At 42.8% G+C, this 25,527-nt stretch overlaps 1 protein-coding gene and 2 long non-coding RNA genes across 6 annotated transcripts in view; 1 reads left to right on the top strand and 2 right to left on the bottom strand.

The window, feature by feature from the left end:
• The window catches only part of LOC102135540 (uncharacterized), a 29,277-nt gene extending 28,792 nt beyond the window's left edge, over positions 1 to 485 (bottom strand). For all 3 annotated transcript variants that reach the window (XR_010579476.1, XR_010579475.2, XR_001483461.4), the window contains exon 1: positions 388 to 485. This is a non-coding gene — a long non-coding RNA (uncharacterized lncRNA). The remainder of the gene's footprint in view (positions 1 to 387) is intronic.
• Positions 1 to 25,527, top strand: part of PPM1H (protein phosphatase, Mg2+/Mn2+ dependent 1H) — a 289,566-nt gene that overhangs the window by 122,363 nt on the left and 141,676 nt on the right. For both annotated transcript variants that reach the window (XM_005571430.4, XM_074007331.1), the window contains exons 3-4: positions 9,732 to 10,076; positions 22,872 to 22,984. In XM_005571430.4, the coding sequence (XP_005571487.1) occupies positions 9,732 to 10,076; positions 22,872 to 22,984 (458 nt within the window). The remainder of the gene's footprint in view (positions 1 to 9,731; positions 10,077 to 22,871; positions 22,985 to 25,527) is intronic.
• On the bottom strand, positions 9,947 to 24,691 carry LOC141408072 (uncharacterized). Its single transcript, XR_012420433.1, has 2 exons — positions 24,450 to 24,691; positions 9,947 to 11,157 (listed from the first exon to the last, which is right to left on the bottom strand). It is a non-coding gene; the product is annotated as an uncharacterized lncRNA (long non-coding RNA).

Here is a 25,527-nt window from a genome sequence, read left to right as displayed (position 1 = left end):
AATCAGACACGTATGCAATTACTAGTAAGCAATAACCAAATTAAAATAATGCAAGCAACACTGAAGTGCAAAGACCACAGAGTAACAGAAGCCAAGGAGATTAATTACACAAAGTTGTGTGCCACTGGGAAGATGGAAAGATCCCTTAACTTGGAGTCTGAAGAACTAGGTTCAAATCCTATCTCTGCCACATACCAGTAGAGTTACTGAAACTATCTGTACCCCAGTTTCACTGTTGGCAAAATGGAGTGACACCCATTTTATTGTGATGTTAGGGGGATTAAACATAGGTGCTTGATAGATTTGTATTAGTTTATTCTCATGCTGCTAATAAAGACATACCAGAGATTGGGTAATTTATAAAGGAAAGAGGTTTAATTTACTCACAGTTCAGCATGGCTGGGGAGGCCTCAGGAAACTTACAATCATGGTGGAAGGGGAAGCAAACACATCCTTCTTCACATGGTGGCAGAAAGGAGAAGTGCAGAGCAAAGGGGAGGGAAAGCCCCTTATAAAACCATGAGATCTCGTGAGAACTCACTATCACAAGAACAGCATGGAGGTGACCTCCCCCATGATTCAATTACCTCCAACAGGGTCCCTCCCATGACATGTGGGGATTATGAGATCTACAGTTCAAGATGAGATTTGGGTGGAGACACAGTCAAACCATATCAGATGTCCTTTGAACTAAGTCTTCCTTTAGGGGAAATAAGAAAGGTGAACAGAAGCAACAGGAGTTACACAGTAGAGTGAGATGAGTGCCCCATTTGACAGAATTGGAAGTTAGGAGCTCAGATGTGCAGCCTGGTCTCTCCACCTGCTCAGTGTCCCCCCAGGCTATTTAATAATATAAGTAATTACCATTACTTCTAGTGTTTTTGCTACTCCTATATGCTAAACACAGTGCTATATGTTTTATTATTTTTAAAATATACAGTACAATTAACTTTTTCCTTTTGGTATACAGTTTTGTGAATTTTAACATATGCATAGATACATATCATCACTGCTGCAACCAGGATTCAGAGCAGTTTCATCATGACAGAGAACTCCTTCTTGCTATCCCTTCATGGCCATACCCCTTCCTGTGTGCCCCCCATACCCCATGGTTAGCTGCACATTTAATACATGTTATCCACTCATGTAATATGCACTTTGTTTTTCTAACACTCATCACACTTGTAATTACCTGATCATATTCTAGATTGTTGGTTCAAGAGCTTGGGAACCATGACATTTTCATTCTCTGCTGTATCCCTAGTGCCCAGCATGGAGCCTGGCACATAGGAAAGGAGGCTCCAAGACATGTATCATTACATGAAGCAATCCTACTGTTCATACCACCATTTTGCCCTGTCCTTTATCTTCTTCTTCAAATAAGGAAATGGAGTTGAGAGAAGTTAAGTAAGTTCCCCAAGGTCACATAGTAGTAAATTTCAGAACCCAGATTTGTCTTGATCTAAAGCCTGTGGCCTTTCTGTGTTAAGACATATGGTAGATAGAATATGTTTGTTTTAACTCATTTGAAAATGTGTAAGTAAATACCCAGCATTTTAAATAACTAAAATTGTCCTTGGACTGTTAAATAATGTAAATGCTTAAAACTTGTTTATTTACCATATAAACACAAAATCTTATACTCAGAGTGAATACCAAACTGAGGAGATGTTCCTCCCTTGCCAACAGTATGAGGGATGGATGTGCCCTAGCTCAGAAGAGATTGGATTGAGAGAGAGAGGGAGAGTGAGTTTCATATTGGTTATGTAGGACCATGAGGCTCAGCAGTCAAGTACAGCCAGAGATGGCAATGTCTCTTTGCTTTCCTTGGAGCCCCTCTCAGATTCCCAGGGTCCTAGATGCAGGCTCCTTATTTGCTTGGCACACTTGGCCTCAGGGAGCTGAGAGGACATAGTCCTGGGTAAATAAAGCAAGATCAAGTCATCCCCAATCCTGGAGTAGGTTAGGGTTATGATATTCTGTTTGTTTTACCAATGTGAAGTGTCTTATATAAAATCCCTATTTGCCAAGCTACTGTATTGCTTTGAAAAAATAAAAACCATTCTGTCCTTTTCTTTCTTTGTATATTTAAATAAGTAGCGAACATCTATTCTGTACGAGGCACTCATTGGGAATACCAGAGTGAATGAGACACACGGAAGTCTCTGTGAGCAGGGCTGATGCATACTGGTACAGAAAATGGGATGCACAGGGGCTGAGGTGATCCAAGCAGGCTTGATGGAATAGGTCACACTTCCACCAAAAACTGAAGGATAGTTTTCCAAGCAGAGATAGGGATCAGTGTTTCAGGCAGAAGAAAAACATGATGGTCATAGTTCCAGAGGTCACTGAGAGTTAGAAGAGAGGAAATGAGAGACGTTCAGGACCACTCAAAGAAGCAAGAGATGTGCTGAAGAGGAATAGTAACTAGATCATTCAGTGTCTGTAAGACATGTCAGCATCTAAAAGAAAAAAAATGGCATTTTAAGGGCGGTAGGGAGTAACCAAAGATTCTAAGCAGTGAAGCAATACATGTGTATTTGCAGTGAAATCGCAGGTTTCAGATGCTTTAAAAGCACCATGTTCATACCATTTGTGATTCCCCAGGCCAATCTCTTAGATTCATAGTTGCATTGCCCAGGCTACCTTATCTCCGGCTTAGACTCCTAACCTTGATGAAGGCCCCTCACTGCTCGTGTGACACTGAGGAGACATTCATTCCTTCATGTTCCCAGGTCTGACTTTATGCATCAAACTATCTTGCTTACCTTACAGCAGTTGATGGCATCATTTTGAGAAGAACCAGGTAGGAAAGAAGGGAGAATCCTCATATCCTTCTTAAAATAAGTGTACAGTCTGGGCCTGGTAGCTCACCCCTGTGATCTCAGCACTTTGGGAGGCTGAGGTGGGTGGATGACTTGAAGCCAGGAGTTTGAGACCAGCTTGGCCAACATGGTGAAACCCTGTCTCTACTAAAAGTAAAAAATTAGCCTGGCATGGTGGCATATGCCTTAGTACCAGCTACTTGAGAGGCTGAAGCGGGATAATCACTTGGGCCTGGGAGGCAGAGGCTGCAGTGAGCCAAGATCGCACCACTGCACTCCAGACTGGGTGACAGACTCTGTCTCAGAAAAAAAATAAAATAAGGGCACAGCAAAACCTGTTTGATCATTCCACCTTTGAAAATAGATTTTTATTATCTGTAATATTTTGGTCACATTTCAAACACATGTAGCCCTCTCTGGCCTCCTATTGTGCTTTGAAACACGTCTTGCAGTCCTACATGAGCCTTTTAAATTCTAGTGCTTCTTTCTTGCCATGCAGCTTTCATAGCACTACTAGGTGCAGAGGAATTACATCTCACTAGTACCCCCAAGCTGGTAAATAGAGGCTTCTCCGTCTGCCTTGCCAGACTGGAATCTCACCCTAGCCCTCAAGGTCACTGTCCAGATGGTGCTCAGGGTGCAGTGGAAGCTTCTGGAAGGAGATGATATTTAAGCTGCATACTGAAAGCCAGGTGGAAGTTATGTAAAGGAGGTGGTGATGGTTAGTGGTTTGTGATGAGCTGCAAGTTTGGTAGTTTGGTGTGGGTGGGAATTGAGTAAGGTCTAGAATGTGGGGAGAGATTATCAGAGACTGCAAACTAGAGGCTCACAGACAGGAGCCAGCCCATAGAGCAGGCTGTTAGACTCATAAAAGAAAATGACCAAATTTGTATTTTAGGAAAAATCACTCTGGTTGCAACTCAGGTTGTAGAGTAGAAAAATGGTCTCTGGCACTATGTATAAATTAAGGCAAGCTTTCCCTCAGGGGATAGGGTAGGGGTGGTCACTTTAGCAAAGAGGTTGATGGCTGAAAGCATGAACTCTGGTCTCTGCTGCATAACTTAATAGATGGTGACCTAGAGTGGTTATATTCTCTGCCTCTCATTTTCCTACAATATAAAATGCAGATAATTACCACACCTCTCACAGAGGACCGGAGTAAGGATTAAATGAGTTCGTATTTGTAAAGCATTTAGAGTATTGCCTGCTATATAAGGTTCATTAAATGATGGGATGGGTGGCCAAACACAGTGCCTCATACCTGTAATCCCAGCACTTTTGGAGGCTAAGGCAGGAGGACTGCTTGAGCCCAGGACTTCACTAGCCTGGGCAACATAGCAAAACCTCATCTCTGAAAAATACAAAAATGAGCTGGATGTGGTGGTGCATGCCTGTAGTCCCAGCTGCTTGAGAGGCGGATGCTGGAGGATCACTTGAGCCTGGGAGGTTGAGGCTTCAGTAAGTCATGGTTGTGCCAGTGCACTCCAGCCTGGGTGACAGAGCAAGATCCTGTCTCAAAAACTAAATAAATGACGGGAAGGTTTTTCTGGACCTGTAACTGGATGTGTTTCTCTGACCTTAGGGTCTCTTACACTTTTAACAGCTGAGCTGAACTCTAAGCACACACTGTGGTTGTATTTCCCAGAATAGTATGTCCCTCACTTTACATCCCCCTAGCATAGGAGGACATTGAAGATTTTAAAATCTCATTATGAACTTGTTTTTATCTAGTTCAAGGGATTAAAAAACAACAACAACGAACCATGGCATAGAAATGTTAAGCAAAAGGGACAACCAGCTAGTGGCCCAACATCTGTCCTGCCTCCATTCAGCTGATGATTGGTGTTGAATAGGGGATTAGAATTCAAATCTTCTCATCCGTAATCATTGTTCTTTCCACTTTCCTATGAGTTAGAGCTCTTACTGTTTATACCTCTGTTTTATGATGCTTTTCATTGTTCATATGTGTTTCTTATGGCTGGAATGTGACTGAATGTTTTTTAGGGCAGCATTTACCTCCTACCTTAGCATCATCACTTTCACCCTTACTTCCCTTCTAATCTCACAGAATAGCTTGAGTGATCGTTTAAAAACATAAATTGATTTTGTCATTCTCACTTCAGTCAATGGTTTTTTCTGTTGTTGTTACACTTAAGCTAAGCCAGGATCCTTCACGTGTCCTGTAAAAATTGAGTGTTCTAGCTGCTACCTCTCTCTCCACCCTCATCTTGCTCCTCACTCTCCCGCTCAGCCACATGGCCATGGTTTAGTCTATGCCCCTTCTACCGCAAGGGCCTTGCACCTGCTGTTGCTCTGCTTGGCATTCTCTCCCCTCCCCTCCTTATCTCATGAACTTCCATGCATCCTTGGCTTAGTCCTGATGTCCTCAGGAAGCCTTCTCCAATGTGTCCTGTCCCTCTGTAGGCTGGCCTTATAGTACTAAGAATTTCTCCTTGTCCTCTCTTTGATCAGATTTGTGATCTTATGTTTATATGTGTGATTATTTGATCAGTGTGTTAGTATGTTCTCTCACTTCTCTAAAGAAATACCTGAAACTGGGTAATTTATAAAGAAAAGAGGTTTAATTGGCTCACTGGTCCACCGGCTGTACAGGAAGCATGACTGGGGAGGCCTTAGGGAAATGTTCAGTCATGGTGGAAGGTGAAGGCGAAGCAGGCACGTCTTACATGGCCAGAGAAGGAAGATAGTGAAGGGGGAGGTGCTACACACTTTTAAACAACCAGATCTCGTGAGAATTCACTCACTGTGACAAGAACAACAAGGGGAAATCCACCACCATGATGCAGTCACCTCCCACCAGGGCCCTCCTCCAACACTGGGGATCACAATTCAACCTGAGGTTTGGCAGGGGACACAAATCCAAACCATATCAATCAGTGTTTATCTTCCCCATTGGACTAGTAAGGTCAAGCCATGTCTGATATCTCTTTCAGCCAATCTTTTATCTCTACTGCCTACTCTAGAGCCTGTTGCATAGAAAGTGCTCAAATCACATATTGGTTGAATGAAAAATCAACTATTTTATTTCTTAGCACCTAGCACAGAATTGAATGGAAATCAAGTTTTAAAGAGCACAGAGTAATGGCTCATGTCACCATACCTACTCAGTATCTATTGGCATTATACTAAGAATTTTATTTAATGGCTTCAGTTAAAAAAAAAAAAAAAAGCCTTCAGTATTTATTGCTGTAGGGTAGACAAGCCAACTAGTCAGAAGTAGATGTTATATGCATACTTTATCTCTTTGTCCATCAATTTTCTGAAAATAGAGATCCCAAATATTTATTTTTCTTAGTGTTTTATATCCTACCCCTCTAGTTACATTTTTTCAAATGTAATGTTTTATTTTTCCCAGTTTTATTGCAGTGTGATTGACAGAAATCATGTATTTAGGTGTGCATGATCTGATATATGGGTACATTGTGAAATGACTGCCACAATCAAGTTAATACATCCATTCCCTTACATAGTTACCAGTTTTTGTGTGTTTGTGGTGAGGACACTTAAAATCTACTCTCTTAGGTAATTTCAATATACAGTACAGTGTTACTAATTATAGTCACTATACTGTACATTAGATCCACAGAACTTACTCATTTTATAACTGAAACTTTGTACCCTTTGATCATTATCTCCCCATTTTCCTCAACCCCAGCGCCTGGCAACCACCATTCTACTCTCTGCTTCTACGAGTTTGACTCTTTTTTAGATTCCACATATGAGATCAAGCGGTATTTGTCTTTCTGTGTCTGTCTTATTTCACTTAGCATAATGCCCTCCAGGTTCATTCATGTTGTTGCAAATGGCAGAATTTCCTTCTTTTTGTGGCTGAATAATATCTTATTGTAAGTAATTAGTATACACCACATTTTCTTTACCATTCATTGATGGATGCTAAGGTTGTTTCAGGGTCTTGACTGTTGTGAATAATGCTGCAATGAACATTGGGCTATAGATACGGATTTCATTTCCTTTTGTTATATAACCAGCAGTAAAATTGCTTCATATGATGGTTCTATTTTTAATTTTTTGAGGAACCTCCATACTGTTTTCTGTAATGGCTGTACTCATTTACATTCCCACTGACAGAACAGAAGGTTCCTTTTTCTCCACATCCTAACACTTGTGTCGTTTTTTGTTTTTTTTTTATAATAGCGATTCTAACAGGTGTGAGGTGCTATCTCATTGTGGTTTTGATTTGCATTATCCTGATGATTATTGATTTTGAGCACTTTTTCATATACCTGTTAGCCACTTGCATGTCTTAATTTGAGAAATGTCTATTCAGATCCTTTGTCCGTTTTTTAATAAAAAAGAAAAAGATTAAGAAAACAGTGAGTTTAATACATTGCAGTAGAAATTAACCAAAATGAACCATTGACAAAATGAAAGCATCCTTAATGAGCTATGGGACAACCTCTAGGGACTACTACAGGTGTAATTAGATTCTTCCAAGGAGAAAAGAGAGAAGGATACCAAACAAATTTTTTTTAAGAAATAATGGGTGAAATTTTTCTAAATGATATGAAATAAAGTCCACGGATCTAGAAAGACAAATTTCAAGCACATGAAACATGAAGAAAATGACATTAAGGTACATCATGCTCAAATTGCTCAAAGCCAGGATAAATGCAACTTTATTTTCTTAAACAACCTTTTTTCTTTTTCTTTTTCTTTTTTTTTTTTTTCTTTTTGAGACAGGGTCACTCTGTCGCCCTAGGCTGGAATATAGTGGCAAGTTCTTGGCCTCTTGCAACCTCCTCCTCCTGGATTCAAGGGATTCTCCCATTTCAGCTTTCTGAGTAGCTGGGATTACAGGCATGAGCCACTGCGCCCAGCTATTTTCTTATACAATCTTTAGGCCTTTTCTTTTTTCTTGACTATCTAGAACTCTCCAGTATGATGTTGAATAGAAGTAGTGAGAGCATACATTTTTTTTTTTTATTTTGCCCAATGTTATGGGAAAGCATTCAGTATTTCACCATGAAATATGATATGAGCTATAGATTTTCCTTAGATGCCCCTTATCTGGTTGGGGAAGGTCCTTAATTTCAGTTCACTGAGTTTTATGAAAGGTATCGATGGTGAGCATCTTTTCACAAGCCTGCTGGCCATTTGTCATCTTTGATGACATGTCTCTTCAAGCCCTTTGCCCATTTTTTCATTGGCTTGCTTGTTTTGTTTGTTTGCAATAGAATTGTAGGAGTTTCTTGTATATTTTGAAAATTAACCCCTTATCACACACATGCTTTGCAAGTGTTTCTTCTCATGCCATAGGCTACGTACCTTTTGGTTTTGTTGATTACTTCCTTTGCTGTGCAGAAACATTTTAGTAGTCCCACTTGTTTGTTTTTGCTTTGTTGCCTGTGCTTTGGTTATCATATCTAAATAATCATTGCCAAGACCAATATCAAGGAGTTTTTTCCCCACATGTTTTTTTCTAGGAGTTTTATGATTTCGGGTCTTACATCTAAGACTTTAGGCTATTTTGAGTTGGTTTCTGTATATGATGTAAGAAGAGGGCCCAATTTCATTCTTTTGCATGGGGATATTCACTTTTCCTAATACCATTTATTGGAGAGACTCTTCTTTCCCTAATGTGTATTCTTGGTACCCTTGTCAAAGATTAGTTGACAACATATGTGTGGGTTTATTTCTGAGCTCTCTATTCTATCAGCTATATCATAATTGAGCTCCTTTTCTCTAAGATCTAATGCATATGTAATTCAAACATGGGTTCAAAAGTGCTCATCTTGACATAGTCTAGAAATCCACCGGCAGCCACTAAACCCAATGTAGGTGAGGGAACCACCGGTTGCATGTAGCCATAAGTCAGGAAGAGGGAATGGAGAGACTGAGAGTCCACATCAGCTGGAGACTAGTTCTCCACATCAGCTGGAGAACTAAGGGAGGTGGAAAGTATAAAGAGGAGATTTGAATTGGCTGCATCTTGTGAGGCCTGGACTAGACTAGGTGTCTAGGGTGAAAACATGTTCTAAAAATTCAGGATGTAGACCAAGAAAGATGGAACAATTATCCCAGCATTTAAGGGCTCTGAAAGGGGAAAATGGGTCTACTTATTTCCCATTGTAAAACCTGAGAAATGGTCTTTTTCCAAGGCCCCAGACCAAACCTACTCTGGGAATGAAATAGGAGGTTCCAGGCACGGTGGCTCACGCCTATAATCCCAGCGCTTTGGGATAATCTCAGCACTTTAGGAAGCCAAGGTGGGCAGATCACTTGAGGCCAGGAGTTTGAGACCAGCCTGGCCAACATGGTGAAACCTCATCTCTACTAAAAATACAAAAAAGAAAAATTAGCTTGGTGTGGTGGCACGCGCCTGTAGTCCCAGCTACTCCAGAGACTGAGGCATGAGAATTGCTTAAACCTGGGTGGAGTTTGCAGTGAGTCTAGATCGTGCCACTGAACTCCAACCTGGGCGACAGAGTGAGACAATCTCAAAAAAAAAAAAAAAAAAAAAAAAAAAAAAAAGACGGGAGGTAAGGAGTTAGATGTTCAAGCTGGACTCATACAGACTTGTCTGTTTGTAGGAGAGTTTTACGCAAACATTTACACCTCAAATTAAAGTAGATCTCACCCTCCAAGTAGTAGCTTAGTATGTGATCATTTGGGCTCGCTTGCTAGGTGGGGAGGCAGGGACCACTTCATCCTTCTGGTGCTGGTAACAATAGTGACTCATTTGGGGACCCTTCCCTGAGCGTTTTGTTTTGTTTTGTTTTGGTTGCTATGTTTTGACTGCATTGTTTGCAGACGACAGACAGGCAACCAAGTGGACGCTCAGTCCCACAGGTGTTGCACAACCTGTATGACCCTGGGGCAAAGGCCACAGCCGTTCTCACTCCTCCTTGTCGTCCTCTCCCACAGGAATCTGAGGGTGTTTCCTGCCACTATTGGTCGCTGTTTGACGGGCACGCGGGTTCCGGGGCAGCGGTGGTGGCGTCGCGCCTGCTGCAGCACCACGTCACGGAGCAGCTGCAGGACATCGTGGACATCCTGAAGAACTCCGCCGTCCTGCCCCCCACCTGCCTAGGGGAGGAGCCTGAGAACGCGCCTGCTAACAGCCGGACTCTGACCCGGGCGGCCTCCCTGCGCGGAGGGGTGGGGGCTCCGGGCTCCCCCAGCACGCCCCCCACGCGCTTCTTTACCGAGAAGAAGATTCCCCACGAGTGCCTGGTCATCGGGGCGCTTGAAAGTGCATTCAAGGAAATGGTAGGTATTCCTGGGAGGTATTCCTGGGGCAGCAGGGCCAGTCGGGCGCCTGCGCCAGGTCTGTCCGTCCTTCCTGGAGGGCTCCCAGAAAGCGTACGGTTTTGCTGCCCGGCTCCACCCGGATGGCCGCCTGTGATAATGGGGCTTCCATTCCCAATAGAAATTGGCAGCAGACAGAGTTCCTGGCACCAGTTGCTGGCAAAAATGTAGAAGGCTGGGTGCAGTGGCTCACGCTTGAAATCCCAGCATTTTGGGAAGCCGAGGTGGGAGGTCAGGAGTTCAAGACCAGCCTGGCCAACATGGTGAAACCCCATCTCTACAAAAATACAAAAATTAGCAGGGCATAATGGCGGTTGCCTGTAATCCCAGCTACTCGGGAGGCTGAGGCGGGAGAATTGTTTGATCCCGCGAGACAGAGGTTGCAGTGAGCCGAGATTGCACCATTGCGCTGCAGCCTGAGCAACAGAGCGAGACTGCGTCTCAAAAAAAAAAAAGTAAAAGAAGATGAAAGAGACAGTGCATGAGGTCATAGGCTTATTAAATACAGGCCTTATCGCTTTTATTTCCTATATTCATATTGATGCCAGCTGGTAGGATTGCACTTGGATGTGAGCATGATCACCATCTGTTTTACGGATGTGTATAAAGTCCAGTGTTGGGGGAAACAGGGTTTAGGAAAGTGCTCAAATGTCCCCATCCTATATAGATGTGATCTAACAATGGCTATTTTACCACAACTGGGAATGTGGTTCACACTGCAGGCAAAGTGCTGGAGGAGAACAGAGCCAGGGGCCAATATCCAAGAAGTCTTAGTTTTACCCAGGCATGTGGATTTGTCTGTTCGTTTCCATCTGAATGGGTCTGATCGGGAGTTTATCATCCTTCCCTGTTGGCCTCACTCCTGAGTATGTCCTCGGGAGAGTGCCACAGCTCTCACTGTCCCTTGCTGCCCCTCTGCCTGGCAGGAGTGCACATAGAAGCCGCCTGTGCTTTGTTCTATGCCAGCTCTTTCCCTCTCTGAGCTTACTTTATCCTGAGCCAATTATTTTGGTTTTGAAGATTTTCTTTCTTGCTGGGCAACCTGCATACAGATAAAGAATAAGAGATATTTAAGGATAATTTATAAGGGCTTGAGTTAGGCAAGTGGGCGGTCATAGCCTTAAAACCTGGAGATTACAAAGTGATGAGAAGCTGTTAAATGAAGTCAAAGCAGCAAGAAGCATCTCGCCAGAACCGAGTAGGCACACGGTGCATGTTCCAGGATCTCACGGCATCAGGTAGTGTGCTAAGAAGGACAATACGTATAAATAATGACATAAATAATGACAATACGTATTGTCATCTGATTTGTTTGTAAGGCAAAAATAGTTCATATATTCACCCCTCAAATTTCCATCCTCTTTTTATTTAAATGTATCCCTTCTTTGGTCTCAGCTTTTTCTCTCCTTGTTACAGAGATAACATTTACCCTTTGACTAGCAGGTGGTTTAAAATGCACCTTGCTGGGTGTGGTAGTGGTGCATTGCCTGTCATTCCAGCTACTTGGGAGGCTGAGGCCAGAGGATTGTTTGAGCCCAGGAGTTCTGAGCTGTCATGTGGGTTCAGTGTCAATGTGGTGATCTCCTTGGTGCAGAGCACCACCGGGATGCCTCAGGAGGGGTGACCCGGCCCAGGTCAGATACACAGCAGGTTATAACTCCAGTGCTTTTTTGTGCCAGTAAACGGCCACTGTATTCCAGCTTGTGCAACACAGCAAAACCCCATCTCTTAAAAAATAAAGAATAAAAATTTAAAAATAAAATGCACTTCCATCTCAAGACTGTCTGATAGCCTGCAACCCTGCAATCCCAATAAAATACCAGGAGGCTGAAAAAGATTATTTAGGAAAAAAGGAATTAAGGTAGGAAAATCGACTCCTACTCAGTCGTGGTGTAAAATCTCACTTTCTGCCTCTCTAGAAGCTCTGATGTCAATAAATGTTTCTAGACACTAATATTCAGAATGCCAAGCATTGAATTTATTTTTTTTAATTATTTAGGCAAAAATTTGACAATGGGCTCTCCTGGTAATGGGAGGAAATTCAGTTTGCACGGTAGAAGTGAAAAATAAAGGAAATGTTGGGATTTTAATTTCCTTCCCTTGTGACTAGTGCCAGAGGACATCTTTTGCCTGGAGCTGCTGCATTCTCAACTTTGTCCACTAGAGGCCAATGTCACACTGACTCAGGGCTCCACAGGGGCCTCAGGCTGTTGCTGCCCGTTGATGGCTCAGGGTTGCTCTTAACAACTGTGCTGGCAAAGAAAGGTTCATTCAGAAAAATACTTAAGAGGCTCATTTTAAAAATATTTCAACTTTTAATGAACCAATTCATCACCTCACATTTTTCTTGGAAACTTAGTCCCCAGCAAAAACAAAGATCGTTTGCTTCATTTTCATGTGCAATTCATTCAATCAATAATATTTGTTGAGAACCAACTAGAAGCCAGGCTTGACTGGGAAAAGAACATTGAGCCAGTTAGGCAAAGATGGGTGTTAAACAAGTAAAATATAAATGGGAGGAGCCTTGAGAGGGGAAATACAGGGTGACGCAGGAGTCTGGTGAAGAGATGAAGGGAAAGTTTCTCTGGGGAGGTGATGCTGGCGTGCAGGGGTGCAGAAGTAGAGCAGACATGTGCAGGTCAGGGTGGGGAGAATGAATGCCCTGGGCTCAGGCAACCTGGGTAACAAACCCAGCCTGAGAAAAAACCCAGGTGGGCCAAAGGGAGCAAGCCAATGTTGCTGCGGTGGAAGATAGATCTTAAAGGTAGCAATGCCAGGTGAATGAGGAGGAAGGGTGGAGCCCCCGTGGAGACCCAGGCCCAGGTGTGCCATATCATGAACTTTTAGCTTTAAGCCATGTCTTTTCCCTTTGTGTTCCTCTCAGGTTTACCCCCATGCCCTAGCTTCCTCTTCACACTTTTTTCCCCCAGATGGTCCGTCTACGTCCCCAACCTGCCTAATGCCTACCGGGGCTTTGCACTGTGAAAGGAAAATAAAAACGGGGCCTCCAATCCACTATGGAAATTGGAAATTATTAGGAAAAAAAATTAAGCTGAAAGCTGAGTCATGCAAGAAACTGCATTTCCTTTTATTCCTAAGCAGATACTACATATGAATTGTTGAATATCTCCACAGGTAGCTACTCTGTGTTCACCTTATCTTACGGAACGTGTTGATTTACTGATTTCTGGAGCCCCAGACTATCCCCTACCTGCTCCTTTTCTCTTGGAATATGTGGATGACCATACCCTCCCTCTTTCCACTCTGGCCCACTTTTCCCCTTTAAATACTGAAGCCCTCAAATTCATCTTTGGAGAAAGGTACAGACCACAGACTGTCTCTGTGATCTGTGTTTTTTTTCCTTCCAGGCGTGTCCTTACCCTTGGCCAAATAAACTGAATGGATTGAGACCTGTCTCAGATACTTTTTGGTTGACAGCACCTTACTTGGTTGGCCTTATTATGTGAGAAGCTCACCCATTCTTTGGTCCTCATGGCACCTGGAAGGGTGGCCATACCTTGTGCTTTGCTGGGGACTGGGCCAGTGGGTACCTGCTGTCTCAGGGTAATTGTTAATACTCTCCCCTTTCACTCTCAAATGTGACCCTCTTTGGATGATGTCTTTTTAATCACAGATGCTCTTGTCTTTCTTTGCTTCATCAGAGATTTCAGAAAAACTATACTCCAGTTTCATAGAAACAATGCCTTATCCTTATTAAATTGCTTAAGGTGAGCTTCAGAATCCACAGCACAGAAATTATACCAGCTTCAAAATAATAGCTGGAAGGCCATTGCCAACTCCTTTTTCTTTCCTCCCCCTCTCAATAGTAGGTTTTTGAGAGTCATTGCCTCACCGTGTATGCTAAACTTTTTTTTTTTCACCACAATAGCCACCCACTGTCTAATTTTCCTGTTTCTAGATGTTCTTTAGGTATTGCAGGTTTTGTGCCACTCTGATTTTATATAATAGGAAATTCAATATTAAGTGAGTTTTGTCATAGGGCATTTCGGCTTTGTGGCTCTCTTGCCTTCTCTTCCATTTTTAATCCCTAAAAGTAAAGTTCCCCAAGCCTTGCACCTAAGTCTCTAATTTACCTCACTGATGACATCTATGCAGCTGTCCCTCTGGAGATTCCAAGTGTCACAATATCCTTAAAAACAGAGCTTCTCCTTCACTGGGAGTTTTTGCTTTGTTTATAATAGCTCAACAACGTGGAATCAGAATTCTTTGGACTCTCTCTTTGTTTCTGTCTACCTACTTGCTGTCACCATCTGTTTGTCTTTTCCCTCAATGGAATGCTGTGATATTATGATATTCTGTCTTCAACACCATGTCCTGACATACAGCTCCTAAAATCCTTGAAATCTTCAAAGTGATAAGTATCTTTTTGTATCCTAATGAGATGACTGGTGGCTGGCAGCCTCTGGATAGATTCAGGATGGGGTCTGTACATCAAAAAGACCAAGGCAAGATTAGAGGGCTGCGCAACTAAGTAGAATCACACAGTAAGCTGCCGTGGATAATGTAGATATCAGGTGTATTACAGTGAATAAAATGAAAGAATAGCCTAATTTAGATGGGCCCAAATAACTTGGGGGGGTGTGTGTGTGTGCACGCACACGCACATATATCCTCAACCTCATGGGAGGGGAGAAGGGCTGAAGGTTGAGTTGATCACTAACAGGTGATGATGTAATCACCCGTGCCTATGTCATGAGGTCTCCATAAAGACCCGAGAGGATAGGGCTCAGCGAGCTTCTGGGTAGCTGAACACGTGGAGGTTCCTGGAGGGTCACGAGGGCATGGAAGCTCCGCACCCTATGCATCTCCTCATCTGTATCCTTTGTAATATCCTTTAGAATGAACTAGCAAATGTACGTAATTTTTCCTGATTTCTGTGAGCCACTCTAGCAAATTAATCAAACCCTAGGAGAAGGGGGTTTTGGGAACCCAGATTTATAGCTGGTCGGTCAGAAGCACAGGTAAACCAACCTGGGGCTTGCGACTGGCATCAGAAGTGGGGGTCAGTTAGGGGACTGAGCCCTCAACCTGTGGAATCTGATGCTATCTTCAAGTACATAATAGTGTGGAATTGAATTGGAGGACGCCCAGCTGGTGTCTTCTGCAGAACTGATTGCTTGCTGGGTATGTGGAGGAAAATTCTCACACATTTGGTCACAGAATTCTTCTGTATTGGTTGTTGTGGGGTAAGAACAGAGGAAAAACAGTTTGTGTTTTTTCCACTAAGAACTGTTCCTCTCAGTCACTAGTATTTATTGAGCTTACATCTTAAAATCAGTATTCTTTTAGACACCACTGAGGAAGTAAAAGATAAGATCTTATGGTCAGGCACTTTGGTTCACGTCTATAATCCCAGCACTTTGGGAGGCCCAGGTGGGCAGATCACCTGAGGCCAGGAGTTTGAGATCAGCCTAGCCAACATGGCGAAACCCTGTCTCTATAAAATTACAAAAAATTTAGCCATGCGTGGTGGTGCATGCCTGTAATCCCAGCTACTTGGGAGGCTGAGGCATGAGAATCATTTGAACTCTGGAGACAGAGGTTGTGGTAAGCCGAGATCACACCACTGCGCCCTAGCCTGGGCAACAGAGTGAAACTCTGTCTCAAAAACAAAACAAAGGATCTTTTATCTGGGGACATTTGTAGTCCCACGTTATATGAATATAGAAATATGCAATATCTGATTTATTTTGATATTCTAAATAACAAAAGGAGGTAGTGAAATGTTGATACCTTTCCCAAAGGGAAACACTGTTAAAAATGTTCAGAAACACTCAAGTCAGAATAAATAGTACCTATTTCTGGGGAAAAAGTAGGCACTAGTCACAAAATACAGATGAACAGAAGAAGAAAAAAATGCTTCCAATGAGGATAGATGGTAACAGTTTCATCAAATACTCTAGGCTTCTTTGAGAGCAGCGCTTTTCATCTTTGGTCCTCGGGTTGCCTGGCACGGCGTGGGGCTTGTGGTGAAGGTGACCTCTGACCACTGGTTTTTAATACTTACTGCGCACGCTGTCAGAGGTAGGTGTGCCCCTACAACCCCCTGATTGTATCTCAGATCTTCCTTCATACTGCGAAGGCTATGTAGCAAATCCCTCCTGTGTCCACTATGAAAAGTGAGCCTTGGCTAAAGGACCAAAATCTCAGGAATTTTCTGACTGACTTCAATTCTGCTTCCCAGCAAGGCCTGGCTTAGCTCTGTTTTGTCACCTATTAGATTTATATTGTCACTTAGCCCAGGACAATAGGTAAAAATAAGACAAGTGTCTTCTAAGTCCTGATTTCAAACCTTCTCCCTACTTCTCCACCCTCCCAAAAACATGGTTGAATGTTCAACATTTCAGACCCATGGAGGAAGTCAATTCCACTGCAGGGTTACTTACAGGAAGCCTTTGCCCTCCCAGAGATCAGAACCAAGTTAGCAGTGATTACCCTTTTAACCTGTTAACTATGGGATTTGAGTTCTGGACATAGCCGGGAGGATCTCAGAGTTCTATCTCCTTTTAAGAGTGGGTCTAGATTCCCCGTCACAGTCGGTTCTTAAGAAGGGAAGAAAATGGCAATATTTTAACTTATGGAACTACTAGATGTAATTCTATCACTGGGTAAATGGAAATACCAGGCAGCTAGGCTTTGTTGGTAAAACCTGTATAAATACATGGTGACATTGTGACAAAAAGGGGGCAAAGGTTATAGTTTAGAAATCTATAAATTAGTGTTTCTAGATTAATTATAATAAATTAGTGTTTTCCAAAATTAGCGTATTAATGGTAAATTGGGAACCCACATAGCTGTCTTTATTTAAGTTGGTTTTGTTTTCTTTGTTTTTGTTAGAACAGGAAGTTCCTCTAGGAAGGAATGAGCCTGTGATTCCACCAGCAGCCAGCAGGTGGAAATAGTAGGCAGTAGAGTGCTGGTTTTTCTCCCCCATTGCCTGGCTGGCAGATGGCCTTGTTCTCAGAATAAACCGGGATCAGATTTGGATACTAAAACCATGCAGAATCTGATTATTTGTGACTGACACTATTAGCAATGTGCTCAGAGCTGTGTTTTAACTCAGCTAGGGGGAGCTGCCAGGTCCTATTGGAACTACCCAACACTTGCTCCTTTCTGCAACCGGATATTGCTTTCCTTTTGCAACTTGAAATTGGTAGAAAACAAAGAATGACCTTGGAGTTGCATCATCTATGGGACTTTCAAATCAAATTATTACCATCCCGGGCAATATTTTTCGCTTACACTTCTTTCCTGCTGAATTAGTCTCATTGCACACACATCTCTGTTTGCTTTTCTTTCTTTCTTTTTTTTTTTTTCTTTTCTTTTTTTGAAATGGAGTTTCTCTCTTGTTGCCCAGGCTGGAGTGCAATGGGGCGATCTCTGCTTGGCGCGATCTGGACTCACCACAACCTCTGCCTCCCGGGTTCAAGTGATTCTCCTGCCTCAGCCTCCCGAGTAGCTGGGATTACAAGCATGCGCCACCACACCAGACTAATTTTGTATTTTCAGTAGAGACGGGGTTTCTACGTGTTGGTCAGGCTGGTCTCCACCACCCGACCTCAGGTGATCCGTTTGCCTCAGCCTCCCAAAGTGCTGGGATTACAGACGTGAGCCACCGCCCCGGCCCTCTATTTGCTTTCTCGGCTCCCATTTCTCCTTGCAACAAGGAGCAAAATAAAATCCCACATCTTAAAAACTGGATCTATTGTTTGATTTAAAGATTAACCTCGCTTAAATGTAGTATTTAAGCAGACACAACAGAAGATAACTCAGTCCTGCTACCTAGAAAGTTGCCATGGAAGGTCTTCAGGACTATTGATTAAGCAGATAAATCAATTATCTTGTTAATTGAATCTTATGAGTCATTTAAGTGATCCTTTTAGACCATACTTGAATGACAGTATATGCATGTGTTTTGCTAGTCAGTTTATTCTAGACACATGGCTCAGGGTTCATTGACAGCTAAAATGGGGAGATATTCTAAATCAGTCTTTGCTTAGTACAAAGCAGTAAGCGGTTTTTTTCCATGATTTCATTGATTTTTGTAAAAATACCAAAAACTTGAGGTTTTTAAAAAAGTAGTTCCATGTTTTTATTTATTATCTAGAATATTAAAAACATAATCTAATCTGAAAGGCGAGGATTTGAAGAAAAAATGTAGATAATGCAATGGTAAATGTATCCTTATTGACTTAACTTATCATGTTTGCTCTGATAGTAAAAGAACCAGCCAGATGGTCCTTTAGTGTTCCTTTCAGTACTAAGATTTTGTGAAACATCTTTTAAAGAGGAGTAGGTGGTGTATGTAGGGAAAAAATAAATGTGCTATTTTGGCTTCTAGGGAGGAGGGGGAGGGAAGCAATTATTTTTAGAATATGTTCTAGTTGCACACGGTTTTAGAAGAAATAGAAGAGTGTGTTTTAACCACAGCGAATCCTTCAGGGGAGATGAAGTCTATGGAAACACGTCTTTCAAATCCTTCCCACCATGATCCCAGAGAGGACACTTGTAATCAAAGTGTGTGTGTGCACATGTGCATGTATGCACACTTATGTCCCCACACGAATGTGGGGGAGGGAAGTGGCAAACGCATGCACATGTTAGCAAAGTTTCTTGGATTAAAAAGTAGTTAAGTTCACTCTTTATGAGAAAGTGCTGCCAAATTTAGCATTCCTTATTTGGGGGAGCTACCGAGGGAGTATAGCTGAACGTAGAAAAAGGTGAAAGAAATAATGAAATCAATTAGAAAGAAATATTGAGTCACACTATTAATATAATAGCGAGGGGTTAAATGGGTAAGCTAACTGGAATGTTTCCCCCAAAGTTAAAGCAGAAAAGTTTTAGTGTTGAGCTCTTTACCTTGATTTTTTTTCTTAAGGATTACATAATTTTCTAAGCAGAATTTCTTGTGATAGAAACCATGATAAATAATGTACCTACCTGTGGGGTAGCCCGAACTTGCTTAACTGAGTCCCAGAGGAATCTGTTGCCTTGGACGGCCCTGTTACGTGGACTTTTTGCACCATAACGATTCTACCTTTTGGATCGTACTAGTGGTTTGATCAAGTCTATCAAACAAACACCATTCACATTCTAGTCTATATACAATATACAAGCAGTAGGTGTTCAAATAACTTTTTGAGATGGAGTCTTGCTCTGTTGCCCAGGCTAGAGTGGAGTGGGGTGGCACGATCTTGGCTCACTGCAACCTCCGGCTCCTGGGTTCAAGCAATTCTCCTATCTCAGCCTCCCGAGTAGCTTGGACTATAGGCGCACACCACCAAACCCAGCTAACTTTTTTTTGTATTTTTAGCAGAGACAGGGTTTCGTCATGTTGGTCAGGCTGGTCTCAAAATCCTGACCTCAGGTGATCCACCTGCCTCAGCTTCCCAAAGTGCTAGGATTACAGGCGTGAGCCACCACGCCCGGCATGTTCAAATAATTTTTAATAAATATTGTCTTTCAGCCTTTTGGGTATTCAAGCAAATATTGATTCTGACAGTGAAAAAATAATCTCAGTAGCTGAGTAGTTCTTTTTGATATATTAGATGTAGACTCTTTATCAATTTATATATTAATTTAGTAAAATATGTATCTATCATAGTATCAACTTTATATGAGTTCTTTAAATGCAAAAAAAAAAAAAAAAGAAATAGCAGTTCCATCCACAAACTCCTTTGTCAGTAGGGTTCGGGGTTCTGTTTTTATGGGTTTTCTTGGAGGTTAAACAGGCATCTTGATGTTTTCCTTCTCCTCTCTTGTATTTCCTTGAACTAATTCTTCCCACCCGACACCCATGCCCCTCCTTTTCATCCTCCAGCCTCCTACCACTCTTGTGTAGGTTCTGATAACCACTTTTGTCAATCGAGCATTTTAACTGAAGCATGGGTTTCTGCTTAATTATTATCTCAGCGAGCGTTAGCATTGTAAGCTTTTCATTTGTGAATTGTGGAATCCATAAGGCAGAGGTAAGGGGATAGGGAGATAAAAAATTTAAAATTTATTTCTTCATTTGTCCATTGAACAGACATTTATTAAACTACCATTTACCTGGCCTAACCTGGGTGTTGAGGGCCTAAGGTGAGCAAGAAAGGCCACCGCTCTCAATGTTGAAGCTTCTGGGCTGCGGGAAGGGTCTAGATATCCTGCTAAGCCCCTCACACATGCCGGCTAATTTAGACTCATGACAGTCCTTTAAGAAAGCTAATTAATACACAGTTGAAGTAAATGTTAAAAATCCCACATAGTCCTTTGAAGTTCGCCCCATGCTTGATGCTTCTGCAGCTTTTGCTGCTGCTGTTCACTCCCATATCGAAGTGTTTCCTCAGTTGTTTATAAACCCCTATATCCCCCAACATGTATTCCTACCTCTTCCCTGTGACTCCCCAGCTCCCCTCCCCCAACCTCTTACCCAGCTCACTCCCAGTGTGTGGGTCTCTCCCAAGTCCTGGCTTTGTGTTTTTTCTCTATTTACTGGTTTTTGTTGTTGTTCTGTTTCTGTTTTTGAGATAGGATCTTGCTCTGTAACCCCAGTTGAAGTGCAGTGGCATGACCATGGCTTACTGTAGCCTCAAACTCCTGGGCTCAAGAGATCCTCTATCCTCAGCCTCCCAAGTAGCGAAGACTACAGTCATGTGCCACCACATCCAGCTAATTATTTTTTGTAGAGATGGGGGTATCACTATGTTGCCCAGGCTGGTCTTGAACTCCTGGCCTCAAGTGATCCTCCTGTCTCTCTCTCCCAGAGTATTGGAATTACAGGCATTAGCCACTGTGACCGGCTTCCACTTACTCTTTAACCAGTATGATATCCCTAAGGTCAACCTCTTCTGTTTCCAGTTTCCCACTGGTGATTTATCCTTTTTATGTTACCATCTCTGGCCCCTAGAGCAAAGCAGTTGCTGGTAAATGCTGGAGTCTTGACTTCTCTCCCCCTTTTCCATGAGGAGGCTGGTTGAAGCAGCTGAGCTCTAACTCTGTGGGATTCTCAGGATTACAATAGTGGCCTGACCCTACACCCGCCAACAACACCATCAACGTCACCATTTCTTCCTCTTCTTGTAATTTTTAGCCAGCCCTCATTTTCCTTCCCTCTGCACAAAAGTAGTAGATTACCACTGGAAGATTTGGCATCATTTTAGCTGGGCATTCAGTGTATCTTACTAACTCCGATTTTTCTGAGGTAACAGAACCTTTGCTTCTATCGCTAACAGAATTTCACAGATATCTGTCTTGATGATGTCAGTGTTGGTCTATTTTTAATATTAATTTCTTGGGGAGGCCTCATTAGGTGGCAGGTAACAACATAAGCTTTGGAAGAGAGCCAGGTTGGAATCTAGACTCTAGCCAGGTAAATATGGGCAGGCTACCCCCACTTCTCTGCAACTAAACAATGAGGTTCCTAGTGACGGTCGTGAGGACGATATGAGAGTTTGAGGATAAAGTGCTCAGCACACTGCCTGACGTAGAGAAAGTTCTCAATGAATGTTTCTAATTATTATGAACGTGTTACCACTGTAAATTGGTGGCTGTGGGAAAAGTCAGGTCTGAGTTCAGAAGCCCTATAAGTCATTTTAAGTCATTTGAGTCATTATAAGTCATTTATAATTTAAGTCATTTTAAGTCATTTATAAGTCATTATAAGTCTTTGCCCTGTAAGTCATGGGTTGACTCCTGCCTGTGTTGAACAGAAGACATCTTTCTGTAATTCCTCTGTAAAAGAGACTATTTATCCAAGATTTTGGAGTTTAAAACATTGATCAAGTCTGGGCTGGGTATGGCGGCCTAGCGCTTTGGAAGGCTGAGACATGATTGTTTGAAACCAAGAGTTTGAGACCAGCCTGGGCAACATAGTGAGACCTTGTCCCCACAAAAAATAGAAAAGTTAGCTGGGTGTGGTGGCTGCACAGACCTGTAGTCTCAGCTACCCAGGAGGCTAAGGCAGGAGGCTTGAGCCCAGGAGGTCAAGGCTGCAGTGAGCTATGATCATACCACTGCACTCCAGCCTGGGTGACAGAGCAAACCTTCTCTTTAAAAAGGCAAGGCTGGGCGCAGTGGCTCGTGCCTATAATCCCAGCACTTTGGGAGGCCGAGGCAGGCAGATTGCTTGAGCACAGGAGTTCAAGACCAGCCTGGACAATGTGGGAGGACCCCATCTCTACAAAAAATACAAAAATTATCCGGGCGTAGTGGCGCACACCTGTGGTCCCAGGTACTTGGAAGGCTGAGGTGGGAGGATCACTTGAGCCTGGGAAGCAGAGGTTGCAGTGAGCTGAGATTGGGCCACTGCACTCCAGCCTGGGTGACAGAGCCAGACCCTGTCTTCAGAAAAACAAACAAAACAAAACATTGATCAGGTCCAAGTACTTGGCATTCTCAGCCTCTCTGGTGTATGTTTCACATAGCAGCTCATGCAATCCACAAAGACTAAATTTTCCATAAGCTGTGATATTTACTGAATACAACTTACATTTCATTTGCATTTTTGTCTGATTGTTTCTGTTTGCTGTCTATTGTTTCCTGTCTCTGGTTCACAGATGGTCTAATATGTGGCAGTTTTATGCCAGTGTCCTCTCCAGAAATGCTCATTAGGTGGTAGGAAAGCAAGCAGTAAAGATTTTTCTAGTCCCTTCTTGAAGCACATTCAGAGTCTGATGACTGTAAAGAGAGTGAAGGTGAGAAAGCTTTTGCTATACATCCTACACAATCCAACACTAACTCTGTTTTATTCTCCAGGACCTACAGATAGAACGAGAGAGGAGTTCATATAATATATCTGGTGGCTGCACGGCCCTCATTGTGATTTGCCTTTTGGGGAAGCTGTATGTTGCAAATGCTGGGGATAGCAGGTAAGCAAATGAGCTGTCTTGATTCTTGCTAATTTCTAATGCCTTCTGATGTTTTTATTTTGTCTCAAAAAATTAAATGATTAGAAATAATTAAAGACAGGCCTTCTACATCAGAATGAAAATGCATTTAAGAGCAATCAGGTTGATATTACAAGGTAAAGGCAGTCTCTTATGCATATAGCAGTTCATGTACATGTCTGTGATAAATCTAAACCAGTAGTATTCAAACGTTTTTTTGACTTCAGAACCTGCTTCTCAATGAAAACTTAGCAGGAGCATATGATGTGAGACTGATGAGGAGGAAGGAAAGGGATTCGAGTGCCTTGGGTGTTTGGAAGGGAGCCTGGGATGACTCCCCAGTTGACTCCATTTTTACTTAGTGACTTTGCACTGTTCTCTCCCAGAAGCTTCTCCTTTTATGCACATTCCTATAGAAACTGCAGTCACCTCATGTCCGGGTTCAACTAAAGGAAATTTTGGCCAAGAGATCGTTGTTAACCCTTCCTTTATCCAGCATTGCCAGGGAATGAGATACATTTATGTTTTTATTTCATTTATTTTTTAAAAATTAGAGACAGGGTCTCACTATGTTGCCCAAGCTAGACTCAAATTCCTGGGCTCAAACAATCCTCCCACCTCAGCAGCCTGAGTAGCTGGGATTACAGGTTGCACCACCACACCTGGCAGTTGTGATTTTCTTTTCAATAACTGAAGCTTCTTCACTTTTGGTGTGGGGAATTTTTAAATTACAGATTTTACAACAAATATTCTAACATGTATTACACACTTCTCCACCGCTTTCATAACAAAATATGCTGGCCTGAGAGTGGGACCTCTACCAAAGAACTGACTCTTTATTCTGAAAGTAGTAAAAGTACAGGACTTTTTCCCCCGCTGAAGGGCTGTGAGGACTCTCATTCTTCTTTCCCCTTCCTCTAGGTCACATGGCTTTTGTGGGCTCTCCTGCTTGCTCCACCCTTTTTGAGGTCTGATCTTTCCTGATTCCCTTTCCCCTTCCCTGTCTCCAGCTTAAGTTGCTATTGCCTCTGCAGCCCAGAACACCAACTCCCTTGAGGCAATCAAGAAATTCACCTTAATTTTACTTCCATTTACAAAGCAAACTTAGGCTGAGGCAGCCTCCATTCCTCCTAGTAAAGCATCCTTTCCCAGGAAAGATCCTGGACAACAAGGGGCGAACTGACCTGGCAGCGGTTTTGGGGGCTTGAACATTGGTGTTTGTGAAGGTCTGTTGATTTCAAAAGTATATATGTGGTGATATAAACATATATATATATATATGTTTTACAATAAATATTCTAACATGTATTACATGAAATGTAATTACATGTTCTAACATGAAAGAGGTGGAGAAATGTGTAATACATGTTGTAAAAACATATATATTTACGTTTCCTTGTAAAATTCTGCCCAGTAAATGGAAGTATGTGTAAAATGCTATGCTTACCCTGTGGCTGCTGTTCCCCTGTGTCAGGTCAGGGTTCTGACAGGAGACAGACTCCAACTCAGATGGGTCAGCTGCGAATGAAGGAGGTAGAGAGAACCAGCCAGGAGTGTTGAGGTCCCCAGGAAGGAGTTGACCACCCTGAGGAACCAGGGAAGGAAACACTGTAGCAGAGCCAAGGATAGTGGGAGTCACTAATGAGGGACCACTGGGCAGGAGCTATTGGGAGAAATGGGAGGAGAGACGCTGACTTCTCTCTGCCTGCCCTCCCATCTCTTGCCCGACCTTCCCATCAGCTGACCCCAGCAGGAAGCCAGCTGACGAGTGGCCCAGGGAGGTCAGCCTGCCAGGACACAGACATAGGCCAGGACAGTACCTCCAGGATGGGGACAGATGGAAAAGAACCAGCACATCTGCTACTCCTCTCCCACCCCAGCGTTTGAGCAGCTTCAAAGACAGGAATCTTCGGTCTTCAGGGGCTTTTAAAACACACTGAGGGGCCAGCCCCTGGCCTCTTGTTCAGTTCCTGATCTTGAGCTGGTTGGGAGACAGAGGAGAGCAGCAAAGGAGGCAATTCCTCTTTGTCTGCTCCAATTGAGTAAGACCAAGTGGATGATTCAGCTGTTGCACTCATGTTCACCTTTTGCATTTATGTCTGGTTTCCTGTCCTTTAAAATGAGTTTGCTTCCTGGCCCACCTGGGGACTAAGGAAGTGACTGAGTGCCTTGCTCCTGGAAATAGGCCCACCCCTACCTCCCAGGGAAGCGCCTTTCACCAGATGACCTGAGTCAGAAGTTACCTCAACTTCCTGGCTGGAATACCTTTATGTTCAACTATTCAAGACTCAACTCCTCCCCCAATGCCTTTTTCTCATTTTTAAACATAGTTTCCTTCAAAGTTCCAGGCTCCTTAACAGAGCCAACTACCTAGCCGGGGCTTCTAAGCCTGTATCTCAGAAGCTCCAGTCCTCTGTCCAGGGACCTGCCAGTCCCAAGTGTTCATCTTCTGGGTTCTTGCCTTCTGTTGTACTTAGGTGCCCATTTCCAGACCAGACTTCGATTTCATCTATAAAGGCAGTGGT

Source organism: Macaca fascicularis, chromosome 11 (genome assembly GCF_037993035.2).
Source record: "Macaca fascicularis isolate 582-1 chromosome 11, T2T-MFA8v1.1".
In the NCBI taxonomy this organism is placed as follows: Eukaryota; Metazoa; Chordata; class Mammalia; order Primates; family Cercopithecidae; genus Macaca; species Macaca fascicularis.
The sequence above is the reverse complement of the archived record's forward strand: the minus strand, read 5'-3'. Positions and strand labels throughout refer to the sequence as shown.